This window comes from Trichomycterus rosablanca, chromosome 22, assembly GCF_030014385.1.
Source record: "Trichomycterus rosablanca isolate fTriRos1 chromosome 22, fTriRos1.hap1, whole genome shotgun sequence".
Classification (NCBI taxonomy): Eukaryota; Metazoa; Chordata; class Actinopteri; order Siluriformes; family Trichomycteridae; genus Trichomycterus; species Trichomycterus rosablanca.
In genome coordinates this window covers 3495116-3512876 of record NC_086009.1, presented here as the reverse complement: position 1 = coordinate 3512876, position 17761 = coordinate 3495116, and the positions used below count along the sequence as shown (strand labels likewise).

At 44.6% G+C, this 17761-nt stretch overlaps 1 protein-coding gene across 2 annotated transcripts in view; it reads right to left on the bottom strand.

Annotated features, from left to right (window-relative positions):
- Window positions 1-17761, bottom strand: part of map3k14a (mitogen-activated protein kinase kinase kinase 14a) — a 29564-nt gene that overhangs the window by 9930 nt on the left and 1873 nt on the right. Inside the window, exons 1-8 of one of the 2 annotated variants that reach the window (XM_062984774.1) lie at window positions 11786-11894; window positions 6152-6420; window positions 6002-6041; window positions 4896-5088; window positions 3558-3866; window positions 1972-2106; window positions 1750-1879; window positions 243-371 (exon numbers count right to left, since the gene is read on the bottom strand). In XM_062984774.1, the coding sequence (XP_062840844.1) occupies window positions 243-371; window positions 1750-1879; window positions 1972-2106; window positions 3558-3866; window positions 4896-5088; window positions 6002-6041; window positions 6152-6410 (1195 nt within the window). In that variant the 5' untranslated portion in view covers window positions 6411-6420; window positions 11786-11894. Of the gene's footprint in view, window positions 1-242; window positions 372-1749; window positions 1880-1971; window positions 2107-3557; window positions 3867-4895; window positions 5089-6001; window positions 6042-6151; window positions 6421-11785; window positions 11895-17761 lie in introns of those variants that run through there. The other variant, XM_062984773.1, reaches the window with a different exon arrangement.

Here is a 17761-nt window from a genome sequence, read left to right as displayed (position 1 = left end):
AACAACTGAATTATTTAAATGGTAAAGCAACGATGCTCTTAAGCACCATCATTAGAACTGCAGTAGACAGAATACCTTTGGGAAACACAGTCCCCTCAGTACACACTTTCCTACTCATACAACGTATGTCAAGGTGCCCCCCGTCAATTTAACGCAGGCTGTTATCTGTCACCCCTCGACTGAAGCCCCACTGAAAGGACATTTTACGCATACGTGTCTTTGGAATGCATGTTGGTGCATACCCTTAATGTCCAGGTGTAGGACACGTCTTTTGTGAAGGTGCTCCAGCGCCCCCAGAACCTGCTGCATGTAGTGCAGGGAGAGATCCTCCGGCAGACGACCCCGTTCTGCCAACAGCTGCCCCAGAGAGCCTGAGGGAGAGATATACATGGGATATATTAATGAAACTAACTGAGAAATACTTGATTAAGAGTATTTTATATATGTTAGGTTGTTATATACAGTATAATATATCTCGCTGGGGAGATTACACTAAACCACGGCTGGAATCCAGGGTTCGGATCTCAGACTGGGCACCTATGCAGACAATAATTGGCTCCTCCGAGGACGGGAATACCGGAAGGGATTCCTCATAACTGCTGCAATTAGGACCTCCGCTGGCTGATGGATGGTGAATCTCCAGATGATTGTGCAGGTAAAAAAGCAGTCGGCTATTGCACACATGTCAGAGGGGCGCGTGTTAGTCACGGCCCTCCTCGGTCAGGAGTGGAGGTCAGCATCAGTAGAGGAATCGTAGGGGCATGAATTCCAGCCTGTCAGATGTCTACATACAGACACAAATGGCTATGTGTGTGTGTGTGTGTGTGTGTGTGTGTGTGTGAGGGGGGGGGGGGGGGGGGGGGGGGGGATGAAGACAGAGTCCGCTTTTAACAGTCAGACATGTTCTGCTCTTAATGGCTGAACTAAGTGGGTAAGATAAAGCATAATGACTACCAGTTAAATATATGTAACCTCAGCTACATTTACTGGCCGCTTAATTAGGAACACCTGTACACCAGTCTTCTGGCAGCAGCACATCAAATCATGCTCACACAGGTCAAGAACTTCACTTACCACTCAAATCAAACATGAGAACGGGGAGCGGTGATGTAACCGGAGCCTCATTGGCTACGGCATGACATTTGTTACCCGATGGGTTGGTCTGAGCGTGTCTGAAACCGCTGATCTCCTGGGATTTTCCGCCACAACAGGAACTCCTTTGAGTTTAAACAGCGTGACAGGTATAGGTAGATGGGCTACAACAGCAGAAGAGCGCAGGTTCGACTCCTGTCTGCTCAAAACTGTAAATCTGGGGCCTAGGTGCATTCCATGGACCTGACCCGCCTTGTGTCAACAGTCCTATGCCTGAAGGTGGTATAATAAGTGTGAGAAATGTTTTCCTGGCGCAGTTTCAATGCCACAGCCAGAGTTGTTGCTGACCACGCACATTCCTCTATTGCTGCTATACACTCATCTTATAATGGCTTCTTCCTGCATTATAATGGACACTGTCATCTCAAACTGTCACCACAGCAATTATGCAATGCAAGTAAGTCAACATGGACCATAATGTCTAAAAATGTTTGAGGTTTCCATGAGTTCTGAGAGCTAAAGTGGGTCCTGTTTTCCTCCTAAGGTGGCCAGTAAGGGTTGTGAACAGTGAACAGAATATAGAATAATGATCAACAAAAACAATAAATGGTGAATGTAGTGTCTTAGACCCCACTGTATGCCTGTATGAATTCTCACCAGGTTTAAGATCCATGAAAAGCACGATGATGGGACCTTCCCGGACAAAACCGAACAGTTCCACCACGTGAGGATTAAGAAGGGCACTCCACGAGCCCACCTCCTCACTGTTGAAACTTCCCAATGGCACCTAAAACACAACGGGAGGAGCAAAGTAAGTCAAACAGCACGGCTCAGATACGCCAACGTTAGCAAAGACTGGTACACAACGTTTGTGAATACCTTTTTGGCAGCGCATACGAAGCCGCTGGATTTGTCTCGGATGCTGTAGACGTCCCCGTACGAGCCCTGTTTGATGAAATTACAGACCTCGTACTCCCTTCCCTCCCGATATTCATAGTCTCTGGGCTGCAGTTCCTACGAAAAGAGAGATAGAACGCTACGATTTAAAAACTGGCACAAGCACTGGGTTCAAAAACAACATGCTTGTTGGATTGGCTCCCCTTCCATTATGGCTATGTCTGATGGGGGATGCTAAAGCCCCGCAATGGATTTAAGCCCAATCCAGGGTATTCTGCCTTGCTCTCAAGAGTTTCCCAGTGGAACAGGATCCGCCGCGACCCAGACTAGTATAATGTGGTCGATGAAATGAAATGAAGTAACAACTAAAGCACTTTAACTGTCTACACCAAGAGCAGCTAAGCTTTAGGGTTTAAGCTTTAAGCTATAGAGTATTGGACGCAAGTTAAACGCTGCACATGTGGATTTGTGTGTAACATTTTTCTACATCACATCCCGATATAAGGCAAAGACTTTGATGACCATCTTATATTAACAATAATTGGGTCAGACAAGATTCGAGCTGCATAAACATTTTGATAAACGCAGCTTTAGGTGCTCAGCTGTGCTATCAGCCGGCTGGGCGCCTACACAAACACAGCTGGCTGTGTGTCTGTAGAGGGAGGGAGAATCGGCCACCACTGAGAGTCTGGAGCTCTCAAGTTCGAATCTCAGCTGTGCTATCAACCGGCCAGGCGCCTACACGTTTGTTTGGCCTCTGCTGACCATGTACTGCGCTATGTGAGATCCAGGACCTGGCAGTGGTAACCTAGTGGGTAGAGCTTTGGCATATCAGTTGAAAAGTTGAGAGTTCAAATCCCAGCTCTTCCATGCAGCCACAGTTGGGCCCATGAACAAGGCCCTTAACCCTCTCAGCTCCAGGGGTGCCGTACAAGACGTGGCTGACCCTGCGCTCTGACCCAAGCTTCCAAACAAGCTGGGATATGTGGAAAATTTCCTTGTACTGTAAACGTGTATACAGTATGTATTTATTACAAATAAAGGCGTTATAATGCTTGACCCTCGAAAAACCCTTAACGAATAACGGGTATTAATAAAAGAGGAGCATTTTCTAAACCTGCACTACAGAGTTCACATGAGTACACGTGCAGTTTATGAACACTGGTGTGTTTTGTGTGGTACATGTGAGGAAACTCCCACAAGCAGAACTAGGCTGTTGAGATAAACATGAAACTTCTGAGTGCTCGAAAAACAGGAAACCGGCAGCAACCACAGAGCCGATTTGTAGCTCGACAAACATGCTGAAGTGTTTGTGCGTTTATTAAGCGGAGATGTGCGTTTCGCTTTCTCTGTGCCTGTATTAGTATGACTACTGTACGTGAGTCATTCGTTTTGGGTTGAAACACAGCGTTATTAACTCTTCACTCATGTATGTAGTGTCAGGTTGTGTTTGGATCCGAACACAGATGCCGATGCGACCGATACGTCTCACTTGGCTATTCTGTTTCGCTATGACGCATCGGGCGTCACTTTACACGCATGTCACACGGGCACGGCTTTCAAATCACCTCTTTAAAAAAAATTCCCTCGTTTGTGTCACTCGTTTCTCTCTCTTCTTCGCTCTGCTCCTCTTCCTCTTTGTCCTTCCAGTCCCGGACCATCTGTTTGACGAAAGACGAGGCGTAGGAGCGCTCGGACGACGTGACGTTCCTCCTGAGACCCGTCAGAGCCAGGCTGCACTGAGCCTCGCTGATCAGGGGCGAGTCTGGCTCCTCGCTGCCCGAGAGGCACTGGCTTTCTGGGGTCGTTTCCTGGACGGACAGACTCTCTGTGCTGGTGGTTCTGCTCAGACTGCTGCTGTAGCTCAGCTCTTCAGACTGGAAAGGAAAAACACACGGTTAGCAATGCTGAAGCTTGACGTTCATAAAACAGAGGAGAAAATGGTTCATGTCTGGGACGTACGAGAGCTTTCCAGGCAAAGCTCCAAGTGTGTTCAGTCTAATGCATTTACATGAATTTATATCCCATACTAGACTTCATATAATGTTAAGGCAAATATATATACTGTATATATATAATTAATTAAACCATTATTTTTAAAAAAAGTACTTAAAATTTTTAAAATATTAAAATACAAATGCACAGAAAAATATCCCCCCCCCCCCCCCCCCCCAAAAAAAAATAAATAAATAACTTTTAATAGCTCTGAACTTTTTTGAGAGCTAGATTTTGCTTTTATTGACATCTTTACCAATTGATTAAGTAGTGTAGTATTGATGTAGTATTTTAGAATAGCAGGATATTTTGTCAATACTGCCATGTCACGGCGCCCAGGTGGCACAGCAAGATATTCCGCTAGCACACCAGCACCAAGATTCTGAACTCCTCGGTTCGAAACTCGGTGTTGCCTCCGGTCGGCTGGACGCCATCTGGCGGGCATAATTGGCAGTGCCTGCCGCAGATACTAATTGGTCACCGTATCTGCAGGGTGGGGGCCGGACTATGCGTGGGTGGGTGGGTCGTCATACGCTGTGTAAGGACCCTGATTGGCGGAAGAGACGCAGGGGCAAGAAGAGGAGGACTTTACACGTGTCGGAAGAAGTGTGTACAGCGACGTGCTCTCCTCGGATGCAATCTGGTATCTCTCAGCAGCGGAGGACAAATTGAGTGCGCCATATCGAGAGGAAAATGGGGAGGAAAAAAATTTATTCAACACCCTACATAACACAAAATATTGATGATCTTAAAACTTACTGCTAGTCTGTAAAATCTAAAGTTGGGTTACAGCCTGAGTAAACCACCAACCTATAGAAAAATGGGTGAAGATTCCAGGAGGATGTTCCACCAAGTACCGAAGCTAGGGGTTGAATAACACTTCATGAAGAAATATATAAATTCAAGCTCACCTCTTCACTGTCCTGTTCTGGCACTCTGGAAAGTCGTCTCTCTCTCACTCTGTCACTGCCTTCATTCCTCTGCTGGGCGTCTGTCTCCCGTCTGCGCTGTCTCTTCCGTCGTTTTTTCCTCGGCTGGTGGCGGGAGACCGAGCCCTGGGTGATGCTGAATCCAGCACTGAAGCTGTATGTGGCATTTTTGTGTCTGAAAAACAATAATAGATCACCGTAAACACTGTACATGTTTACAGTCAGTGAACAGTAACATTGGGTCTGTGTGATAACCTAGTGATGTCTCTACGTCCTACTACACTCCCGAGAAGAAGGCATGTCTAAATTCTTAGATTCCTTAAAATGCTCCTACTGAGGTGCCTAAATTCTAAGTGATAATCTGACTGAATAACAAGGGAGTGTCTGATGCTTCCTTAGTGCTGAAGGCAATCCCAGCATTCAGTGCAGCACAACCTTTCTTACAAATAACGAATGTGGCGAACAGATTTCAAATATAAATAAATTCTCTTTGATTTTAAATTCATATAAAGGTGCACAAGTGGAGTTTATTTGCAAATTGGGGCTCATCAAGGACAGTTTTTTTTTTTTTTCTCCCTTTTTTAGCCCGACCCCTGCTCTGATTGAGGAGAACGAATCTAACCCACGCCCCCTCCGACACATGGGCAGCAGCCGTATGCATCTTATCACCTCACACCCTGAGAGCACTCTGTTCCTGTCTCTGTGCAGGCGCCACCAATCAGCCAGCAGAGGTCGTAATTGCATTAGTTATGAGAGAGAGACCCTATCCGGCTTAATCCCACCAATATCTGAACAACAGGCCAATGGTTGTTCATGTGGCCACCTGAGCGGCTCGTCAGGGACAGTTTAACTGTTTTCAGAACACGGAGGGAGACGTTAGCTCGACCTCAGTCGGTCAGTTTAAACAACCTGAGGCTAACTGTGTCAGCTTAGTAAGCTAAAACAGTGGTGACATAATCACTGTAATCTCTGTATAAGTAGTGCGTCTAAATAATCTGCCTCATGAGTTCCTTGTCTTATTAGAATCCTCTCTACTGAGGCAGCTCACTAGGTTTTCAGACAGATGCTTTATGTATCCAGATGTTTACCTGCTGTTGGGACAGAATTCCTGCGAGTCCTGAGATTCACCTGTAAGAAAAAGTAACCAATCAGGACGTTCAGAGTTTCACATTTCCTACCGTATTGTATTTAAATATGAGTTTATTAACTGATCCGATCGACTAAATGACTTTACTCACACTCTGCCTGGGCGATGATGGAGGGTTTCTCTGTGCCCAGAGGCCCCGTGCCTACATGCTTGGCAGTTCCATGAGAGATGATCTTCCATAAATAGTTGGTGAAGTCTGTCTGCTCATTCTGCTTGTGGACCTTTACGGCGGAGATGGCTGACTGAGGCTCGGGGATGGAGGGGATGCAGTCGAGGTCCTTAAGTTTCGGCTGGTTCATGGACATGGAGAACGGCCGGGTGGAGTTTAAGATCCTCTGTGGCACCGCCATCTTTCACAACCTGAAACAGACAGACGCAAAGTCCCATGATGATCTGAGGCCAGAATAATGACTAGACGAGGACAAATGCATGTCAAAGTGGCTTCCAGCTTATTTTACACTAAAAAACAAGGTCTGGCCTTCACACCTGGTCTTCATCAACCGCTGCCGGTCACGGTGACTTACATCGGCAGGTATTCGCTTTCAGGCTTGAGTCTGTAATAAAACTCGTCCTCTTGATTAAATAATTCGCTGTGAACCTTGTACCGCTGATGCTGCTGTCTCACCAGAGCTAACCGAGGACGTTTGTGCCCATCTGGTGAGAAGCAAATCAAACTGTATGAAACCTAATCGCAGTTCACAAGCACTTACCTCAGTGGGCCACAGAAAATTCATAGTTATAAATGATAAAGTAAAAAAACTGGCTGAGGCAGAGACCATGAAGGCCAGTTTCAAGTTAGAGAAATTAGATACCAGTTGAACGTGAGGCTTGTGACATGATTTTACTAACGTCTCAGTGTATGATTGAACGATTCTTTTCCGGCTTCTCCACAGCAGATCATTCGTCCACATATTTGATTTGGTACAGTTTTAACCACGAATGCGACCCTCCAATTTATCCAGGCTTGGGAAGACACTATGGGTGCCCACCCAATGGGTAGATTCACAACGAACACCAAGCGTCTTCTGTATTTGTAAGCCCAGCCTGGGATCCAAACTCACGGGACTCAGATAGTGCTGTTACCAGCAGTGTGACTCCTACCATTATGCCACACCAGTTAAAATCCATAAGGGCGCCTAGGTGGCACAGGGGGATAATCCGCTAGCACGCCAGTGCTGGGATTCTGAATCCCCCGAGTTTGAATCTCAGCTCTGCTACCGGTCGACTGGGCGTTCCCAGCCACCCTAGCAGGCATAATTGGCAGTGCCTGCAGCAGACAAAACTGACCATTTAAGTCTGCCGTGTGGGAAAAGACCGGACTGAAAGTGGGTGGGGTCTTCGACGCTGTGTAAGGACCCTGGTTAGTAGCCCAAGGCGCCTGTACAGAAAGTGGAGGAGCACAGAGATCAGGGCGTGACTCTCCACTTGCGCAAATTTACCAAAAATGAGGGCGAATAAGAAGGGGTCAGTGGACTGTGCACGCATCGGACGGAGCATGAGGCAGACAAAAGTACCCTCCTAGCAGCGGAAGACCAAGGAGACCTCCTGTGACTACGCTAAATTGGAAGAAAAGGGGAGAAAATGAATAAATAAAATAGAAAAAAATCCTTAATAATAAACAGATCAAGGCAGAAAAAGTTTTACTGGCGACTTTTGTTTGTTAGTTTTGTCTGGTCGTTTGTTCCAGCCTAGCCAGTGGGAGGTGCACTTGTCAGTGCTCATAGTGCTGGTCCCAAGCCCGAATAAATAGGAGGGTTGCGCTAAGGCATCTGGCGTAAAAACTGTACGGGAGCAGCCGAAAAAAATACTACCTTGCTAATTAACTTGTAATAGTACAGTAGAGTTCACGATGTGAACGTTAAGTATTACGTTGGCATCAAAAGTTTTAAATGAGAGATGAAGTCCCTTTTCAGGAAGAACTATAATAGCAACTTTTACACTTAAACGATTAGCAAAGCCTATATTATTACTGTTATTATTATTATTACTGTTATTATTATTATTACTGTTATTATTATTATTACTGTTATTAGGAAGTATAATTAAGTGTTAAATAAAGCCCGTCTTCTGTCTGAGAGTGCTGGAGGCATTAACAGAGCTTCCAATTCTTACAGCATGTTGCATCAGAGAGTCAGAGAGTCCTCGCATAACCTCGTCTCTTCTACCCGCTCTTTTAATCTGTCTCTCTTTGTTTAATCGTGAGCTCACTTCCTCCTTCCCCCGCTCGCTCTCCCGCTCTGTTGTTTTCTCTCTGTGTACCTTTCCACCCTCTCGTTCTGATGGTAACATCATGTCAGAGCGACCCTGCCTAATGCTCGGTCCTCGTCCTCCATTTTAAATCCTAATAGAAAAGCAGGAGTCGAATAAGCAAGCGGGCGAGCGAGCGATGTGTGGTCAGGCAAACCTCTGGGCTCACCCAAGCTACCACGATACGTGTAGGATGTTGGATGACGGTGATTAACTAACCGATTAATTAACCGATAACTGACAAAGAAGTTGTTCGATTATTAATGCTGTTAGTCAAAAATGGGGAAGTTGTAGCCTAGTGGTTAAGGTACTGGACTAGTAATTAGAATGTCACTGGTTCAAGCTCCACCATTGCCAGGCTACCACTGTTGGGCCCTTGAGCAAGGCCCTTAACCCTTAATTGCTAAGATTGTATACTGCCACAGTACTGTAAGTCGTTTTGGATAAAAGCTTCTGCTAAATGCTGAACACGTAAACGTAAATATAGTGTACAGCTAAAGCTATTCAGTCTATATACTGTACATAGTAATATATAATAAATAATATATAATATAATAAAAGTAATAAATAATACGACAAGGGCACTAAAGTTATCAGGAAGAGCTTTAATATACCGACGGCGTCTCTATTTTTTTTTATGTTTCATGTTAGCTGCCTGCTCAGACACTTCTATTTTTTCTACACAGTCGGTAAATTATGCCAGCCAACTACTGCTAGGATTCAGGGTTTGAATCCCCAGTGGTGCTATCAACCTGTCAGGCATCATACACACAAACATGACTGTCTACGTCTGAGGAAGGATGATGAGGAATGGTTGAGGCCCTGAGATGGATTGGCGTCCCTTCCAGGGTTTGTTACCGTACTGTACTGTGCTCAGTGATTTAGGGACCCGACGCACTGCGGCACTGACCGTCCAGCCGTGGTAGAAAAGGAAACGAAATGTCATGAATTGTACACTATCGACTGTTTTGAATCTACATCCTGGACATTGACCTGCTTCAGCTCGGTGTTTATGTAAATCCTGTTGTTTGTTTAATACCAGGTTACTGAGATCAGAGGGCGTGGTGACGTTCTTCATTACAGCAACATTAATAAAGAATGTGTAAGTGAGCACAACAGCAACCGATTAACAAAAGAAAAAAAAACAATCTGTTGTTTGGCCGAAACGACTTGCTGCTACTCGTGCCAAAAATGGCATCGAAGGCCTCCTGAGAATCAATGTGAAATAATGACACTGGCTAAACTGGTTCAATCACAAACAAGAGCACGGCATGACGAGCTGTTTTTACTCCTTTTTATTTATTCTGATTTTAACGTCATGTTTTACACTTTGGTTACGTTCATGACAGGAACGGTAGTTACTGCTTACACAACATTCATCAGTTCAAGTTTTTAATATCAAACACAGTCATGGACAATTTTGTATCTCCAATTAACCTGACCCACACAGACACGGGGAGAACATGCAAACTCCACACAGAAGGGGTCCAGACCGTTCCACCTGTGAATCAAACCCAGGACTTTCATGCTGTGAGGCAGCAGTGCTACCCACCGAGCCACCTTGCCGCCAAGTGCCTGGTACTAAATCTGGTTCTACATGCTTGTGTGCTTGGTTCACACGTCTGATCAAAAGTATTTAGACACCTGAGCATAAGCTTGTTGGACACTCCAGTGACCTCTATGTGATTTACTCGGCTATAACACCAGTCACTTCTGCAAGGCTTCTCACGAGACTTTAAAGCATGTCTGTGCTTTTGTGGGAATTTGTGCCAAATCAGTCAGAAGGGCATTTTAAAACTGGGCACTGATGATAGTCAAAAAAGCCTCAATCAATGTTCTGGTTCATTCCTGAGCTGTTCAGGCAGAGTTTTTCTTCATGTCTTTATAGAGCTTACTTAAAAAGCATGCTGGAACAGGATAAGGCCTTCCCTAAACTGTTGCAGCATCTAATTACCTTTATATAACTGATTTATTACACCTGTTACCATGTGCTGTTTCTGGAAACACATGAATTCAGTCATTATAAGGGGTGTCCCAATACTTTTGCCCATATAGTATAAAGTGGCGCAGCGGGATAATAATAATAATAATAATAGAATTTTATTTATAAGCGCCTTTCAGGTCACCCAAGGACACTGTACAATTCAAATATGAGCAAAAACAAAACAAATGACAACCAATAAGGTACATTATAACAAATTAATACAGGGAACACAGAACAGCACAACAAGCCAGAGAATCAAGTATAAAAGGAATAAAATAAAATAATAACTTTAAAAAATAAGAAAATAAAAAGATTAAGAGACCAGGAATAAAAAGAGTACAGAGGTTAAGATAAAAACTATAAACTATGGAACGCAGTCCTATAAAGATGAGTTTTTAAGTGCTTCTTAAAAACAGATAGTGATGAGCTCGTGCGGAGGGAAAGTGGCAAAGAGTTCCATAATTTAGGACCTGCCACACATATTCCGCTTGTCACCAGCATCGAGTTTCTGAACTCCTCGGTTCGAAACTCGATGTTGCCTCCGGTCGGCTGGGCGCCATCTAGCGGGCATAATTGGCAGTGCCTGCAGCAGATAATAATTGGCCACCGTAAGGACCTTGATTGGCGGAAGAGACGCCCGTGCAGAATGCAGGGGCGAGAAGAGGAGGGCTGAGCACGTGTCGGAAGAGGCGTGTACAGCGACGTGCTCTCCTCGGATGCAATCTGGTATCTCTGGTAGCAGCGGAAGACAAAATTGAGTGCCCCAAATCGGGGGGGGGGGGAATGGGGAGAAAACACACAAAAAAAAGATACTGGACTAGTAATCAAAAGGTCGCTGGTTCAAGTCTCACCATTGCCAGGTTGACACTGTTGGGCCCTTAAGAAAAGCCCTTGGTTGCTTGGACTGTATACTGTCACAGTACTATAAATCGCTTTGGATAAAAGCATCTCCTAAATGTCAAAAATGGAAATGTAAATATAGTGTATAGACGAAGGTCAGATAGAAACAAATAGATCAAATCCAATCCGACACGATTCAGCATCTTAGACTGCTACAGACTTCGACACCTCTGTACAAATTAACCAATTACATTTTAATATTTTTGCTCAACATTGTAGATTTTCCGAACCTCCGGATCTGTGGATGTTTGATTCGCTCTCCTCCCTCCTTCCTCTCTGTCCTATAAACCAACACACCACTCTTATACGCTCCGGTGCTGCTTCTAACTCCATCCAACTTCCTGCTAACGTGGAGTTGGAAACAACACACCCTCCCGTGCATGGACACACTCGCATTTCCATGGCGAATCGTACGCGTTACACACCGCGCCGGGCCCAGATATCTGACTGGTTTAGTTATGTATGCCTAGGATCTAGAAACATCGTAACAACCCAGCTTACACAGAGAGTAAGAAGAGTGTGTGTACATGTATTACACACACACACACACGCACAGAACAGCGTAAGAGAGCAGTAGAGAGAGAGGACACGTACCAGAGAAGCGCTCATTCCCGCTCGTCTTCTATCTTTATTTAGGCTTTACAGGCTCGCGTGCACCGATGAGCTGAAAACATGGTTCCTGTACGGCGTTATACACTCGCAGCTCGCATTCACACAATGCCTTAAACGTTCAGCTCCTCTCTCTCCCTCCCTCCCTCTCTCTCTGTGTGTGTGTGTGTGTGTATGCTAGTGATGCTGGCCCGCTGCCAGTAAAGTAAAGCTCGTGATTGGACAGGGCACATTTGAGTTTACGAGAAATTCATTCGGTTCCCTTTGCTGCCCCCCTCCCGTTCCCTCGCAGTGTGACCTTTGAAAAACTCTCTCTCTCTCGCTCACTCTCATTCTCTCTCGCGCCCTCTCTCATAGTCTTTCTCTCTCTCTTAGTCTTTATCTCTCGCTTTCTTGTTCTCTCTCTCCCTCACTCTCTCTCGCGCTCTTTCTCACTCACTCTCTCGCTTGCTCAAACTCAGACGTAGCTTTATTGGCATGACAAAATACAGACATTCGTATTGCCAAAGCGTAGTAACATATTTAGGAAATATAATACAAAACAAAGTAAAATATACAATATATAAAAAGTTACAGCCGCTCAGGTGGCGCAGCGGTAAACCACGCTAGCACACCAGAGCTGACATTTCAAACTCATCGGTTTGATACTCAGCTCTGCCATCCGGCTGGAAGGCTACATGAAAAACGATTGCCTGTTGTTCATTCAGGGAGGGAAAAGTCGGATAGTTACTTCATAACTGGTGCAAGTACGACCTCTGCTGGCTGACTGATCGAGGAATAATGCATTGATCAGGGTGTGTCTCTCCGTACACAAAGCTGATCCGCATATGAACTCGCCTCGAGCAGGTGAAAAGCCGCAGTCGGCTACTGCACACGTGTCGGAGGGGACATGTGTCAGTCTCGCTCTCCTCAATCGGGGCGGGGTTCAGGTAACAACTCTTTCTCGCTCTCTCTCTTTCTCTGTCTCTCGCTCAGTCCCTCTCTCTCTCCCAAATCTTTCCTGATCGGTTCCACTTAATACTATTCGCAATGCCAGTGCAACCATATATATATGATTTCCACGTTTACATTTAATCATATATTAAGTATAAATATGGCGGTAGCCTAGTGGTTTAGGTACTGGACTAGTAATCAGAAGGTCACTTAACCCTCAGTTGCTCAGATTGTATATTATACTGTCACAGTACTGTGAGTCGCTTTGGATAAAGGAAAAGGTTTTATCCAGAGCAACTTGCAATGGTGACTGAATACAATGCAAGAGGGTTAAGGGCCTTGCTCAAGGGCCCAACAGTGACATCCTGGCAGTAATGGAGCTCAAACCAGCAACATTCCAACCTGTAGTCCAGTACCTTCATTACCAAGCTATCACTACGACATCAAACAATATGTATCTTTTACTCTTCTATCATATGACATTAATAAGCCGTGCACAAACCAAACAAGTCTGACATGTTCTCGTGCCAAACACCAACCAACGCTTCCTATATCCGTGGAAAAAAAAGCTCATGATGACGCCCCACCTCCCTCAGATTATACAATCCACTGAGAGGGCACGATCATTCGCTCTGCTTCCTCAATTCTTCGGCCATTATGTCAAACACAGACATTCAAATCCTGCCTGTAAGTACGTAAGATGGATTGAAGCGAGTCTTGTTTTCAAACGTTCATGTCAAAGTGCTGCACTTCACTCCGCCTCGCCTTAATTCACTACACAGAAACTGACAGGATCATAACGAGGTACTTAAACAACATGCAGTTGACATGACGAAAACAGCAAAAAAGGAAATTCCAGTTGCAAACATCTGCACAAGTGAGTTAGAAGCTCTTTATCGTGATCATCTCAAACTAAAAATGTTGAATTTCAGTTCTGCTATCGGCAGGCCGGGCACCTATACGGACTCCACTCTGATTGAGGAGAGCGAGACTGACACACGCCCCCTCCGACACACGTGTGCAGTAGCTGACTGCATCTTTTCACCTGCACGAGGCGAGTTCATATGCGGATCAGCTTTGTGTACAGAGAGCCACACCCTGATCAACGCATTATTCCTCGACTCTGTGCAGACGCCATCAACCGGCCAGCAGAGGTCGTAATTGCATCAGTTACGAGGAATCCTAGTCTGGCTCCCACCCTGCGTGAATAACAGCCAATCATTGTACATGTAGGCGCCCAGCCTGCCGGATAGTAGAGCTGAGATTCTGAGCACCGAGTTTGCTGAGTTTATTAAGAAATAAGAGCGCAAGAGCGTTCCTGAAAAAATAAAAGCTGTTCTGGAGGTAAAGTATTGATGGAAATGTGTTATTAGCCGTTTTCTTTATTCTGTCTATCTCTTGTAGATTTCTGACCATTATTATTGACATTACAATAGAGCAAGCATGGTCTTATGAGCAGTGGAAGCTAAACGGTGAGGGTACTGGACTAGTAATCAGAAGGTCACTGGTAGAAGCCCCATTACAGCCAGAATGCAATTGTTGGACTTGAGCAAGACCATAACCCTCAAAACTAAACCTGCACTAGTCTACCATAATACGAGAAAAAAGGTTTACCGTTAATAATGACACGCCACTATGAGCACTATACATCTTTTTTTAGTCCTACAGTCAGAATGATTAATCAATTAGCATGAAAAATGGGCGTTAAACCACATCTCAGTGACAACACTTCTGTTTCAGTAATAGACTACTTCCAATGAGTATTAGAAAGGGCGTCGGCTCAGATACGGCAACAACAGAACGTGAACTGTGACCGTACTCTACTGAATTAAAATGTTGTTTTTAAGATCCAAAATCACTGGACATTTCACAGATCCTCTTTTTATATGAAACGTTCATGAGAGTGTTTGGAGAAGTGAGAATCAGACAGCATTTGCTTCACACCGAGAGACTCTTTTAACACATAAAATGCTTGAAAATATGAAGAATTAATATATGGGAAAAAAACTGTGTCCTTAATGCCACAGAAAAGTAAACACAGTGAGTTTTGTCTGTAACTGCAGGAAGATTGTGGTGAATACGAGTGCCAGAGAAACACGGATAAAATCACAAACTTGTGTAACTCGGTTATAATAATACGCTTCACCATTTCACGGTCCAAAACTACAAGACCACACTCACCACAAAACATGGATGCTCTAAATATTCTGCCTAAGTGAAATTAAGCATGAACTGGCATACATGAGAAAAGCTGAACCCCTGCCTTCACTTCAAACAACTATCGGTTATCAAAAACTGATACCCAATAAGCAACACAAGCCCGAGTTCAATAATGAGCACATGACGAGGAGATGATAATGAACCTGAACGTTGCTGTATCTGTGGACACACAGCAGCGGCTCTGTTATGTACACACAGTTTGACCTTCAGCATTGTTTTAACATGAGCTCAGTTCTGGCAACAAGCACATCCGGTGCCACCGTCCGCTTCCTAACTCCTCAAATCACGTCTTTGTGGACCTTGCTTGACTGTCATGCTGAAACTAGAAAGGTCCTTCCTTAAAGTTTGATTAAAATGCAAGAGAAGGAATAACGAGAAACAAACACGCTGGACCGTGAGTCATTTTCACCCACGCAGATGTACGGGATGCTTAAACCCTGAGTAAGACAGACACTTTATCCAACTAGGGCTTTAGGTTCCGCTGGGCCATGCTTGTCCCCCACAGTGTCCTAAATCAGTCCCAACCTGCACTGGGAAACCTCTGAGCTGAAACCCTCTCCTTTCTTTATACCCACAGAGCCCACCCCACTACATTTAGCTGCCACCCACACAAATTCCCTGAAGTACATTTCTAATATGCATGTTAACACTGCCGTGATCAGTCAGGTTACATGTTTCCATACTGGAAATTGTCTATAACGTACCATAATAAAGCTTAAATATTCATTTGTAGTTATTACAAACCCACCAAAAGTTACAATGATGAAGAATAATGGTGCTCAAATTGCAAAAGCTGGAAAAATTGTTCCAGGTTTTGAAATAATTCATGACTGCATATGAAAAACGTACAAAGTGGTCAGACGTGGTTGTTATCTCACAGACGGGGATATGCAGGCATGTAGCTGTGAATTTTTAACCCTACAAACCTTAAATTCATGCCAGTGCTACAATTCCGAGAGCTTTTGTTAAAGAACAATGGACAAAGATGTGTAATCTGGTGTGAGGAACACTTGAACCCCTTTAGCAATTACAGGAAAGTCATGTCGTGATGAAGACACATTCACAGTATTTCCTACATCCCAAATAAATCAATTCTGTTTGGAAGCCAAGCAAAGGATGGGTGAGCAGCGAGCTGGTGGAAATCATCAGATTCAAGTGTTGCCTTGCATGGTTGTAAAACAAGAAAATAAATATTACACAGTTTTACACTACCAGGAGAACTCAGATACCTCTGTGACATCCTCAATCACCAACCAGAAACATCAAAAACCGTTTATGTGGCGCCCAGGTGGCGCAGCGGGATGTTTCGCTTGCACACCAGCACCGAGATTCTGATCTCCCCGGTTCGAAACTCGGTGTTGCCTCCGGTCGGCTGGGCGCCATCTGGCGGGCATAATTGGCAGTGCCTGCAGCAGATACTAATTGGCCACCGTATCTGCAGGGTGGGGGCCGGACTATGTGTGGGTGGGTCTTCATACGCTGTGTAAGGACCCTGATTGGCGGAAGAGACGCCAGTGCAGAATGCAGGGGCGAGTGGAGGAGGGCTGTGCACGTGTCGGAAGAGGCGTGTACAGCGGCGTGCTCTCCTCGGATGCAATCTGGTATCTCTGGTGGCAGCGGAAGACAAAATTGAGTGCCCTAAACCGGGAGGAAAATGGGGAGAAAATGCATTAAAAAAAAATTTGTTTATTAGACGTTCTAGAAAATGAACTGCAAAGTTGTTCTCCAAGGTTTCCTTGATGACAAATGTCGACACAACCTCAACAAGAACCTTGTAAAATCTTTAGCATTCAGTGAAGTATCAGAGCACTTGTTTTAAAATCTCAATGATATTCCAAGCCGAACCGTCGTAACATACATGTCTTGTACTTCAGTCGTCAATAAACTTTGCAGTGAGGTGGACAAGAATGTGCAACAGCTAGTAGTTACACTAAAACTCAACAAAAGAAATCATTAAAATGCAAGAGAAGGAGGAACGAGAAACAGACACGCTGGACCGTGAGTCATTTTCACCCACGCACATGTACGGGATGCTTAAACCTTTCTCATCAGAGCTCTCGAAATGACCAGTTATCCTATTTTATCCCACCATTGTACTTGTATTCAGTTTCAGACCTTTTTCCAGTTGAAGAAAGTCAAACAAACTTGGTTTATTTGCAGGATACCTAAAAAAGCTTAAATTTCTATAGTTAGTTAGTTATAGTTTATTGCCACCTTAGCACATACTTCGCCAGTCATGACATAAACTTGTTAACATCAGGATCAAGAGTTTCATTCAGAATCTTTCTGGGTCTTTCTGAGTCTTTTTTTCAGGAATGTTTTCACTGCACACTGAAAGCTAAACCTCTCAACGCAAAGATTCCAGCTGCTGTGGCAACACTTAAACACGATATACACACGGACACATGCTTATGCAGAGCTGCTAAAAATACAACAGGGATACAAAGACAGATCCAGTTCGCTATGTGGACTATGAACAGGTCAGTCATTTCATGCGCGCGCTTTCATAAGGTGCATTTATAAACCTGCATCATATCACGGCACATGATAAGAAATTTCACACGGACAAAAGTTACTTTCATCTGTTGTGTTGCACGATGGCAGAATTTACAGAACAGAGCTGGGGATTCGAACCCTGGATTCCAGAAATTTGCTAGACATTGGCTAGATTGGCTATGTCTGAATGGGTGTGGCCGAAGCCCTGTGATGGACTGGCACCCTGAACTAGTGCAAAAAGTGACAGAAGAGCAACACCAGTCTCCATCATTTAGGAGCAGACCATGTTGTCAGAGCTGCTGTACAAATGTG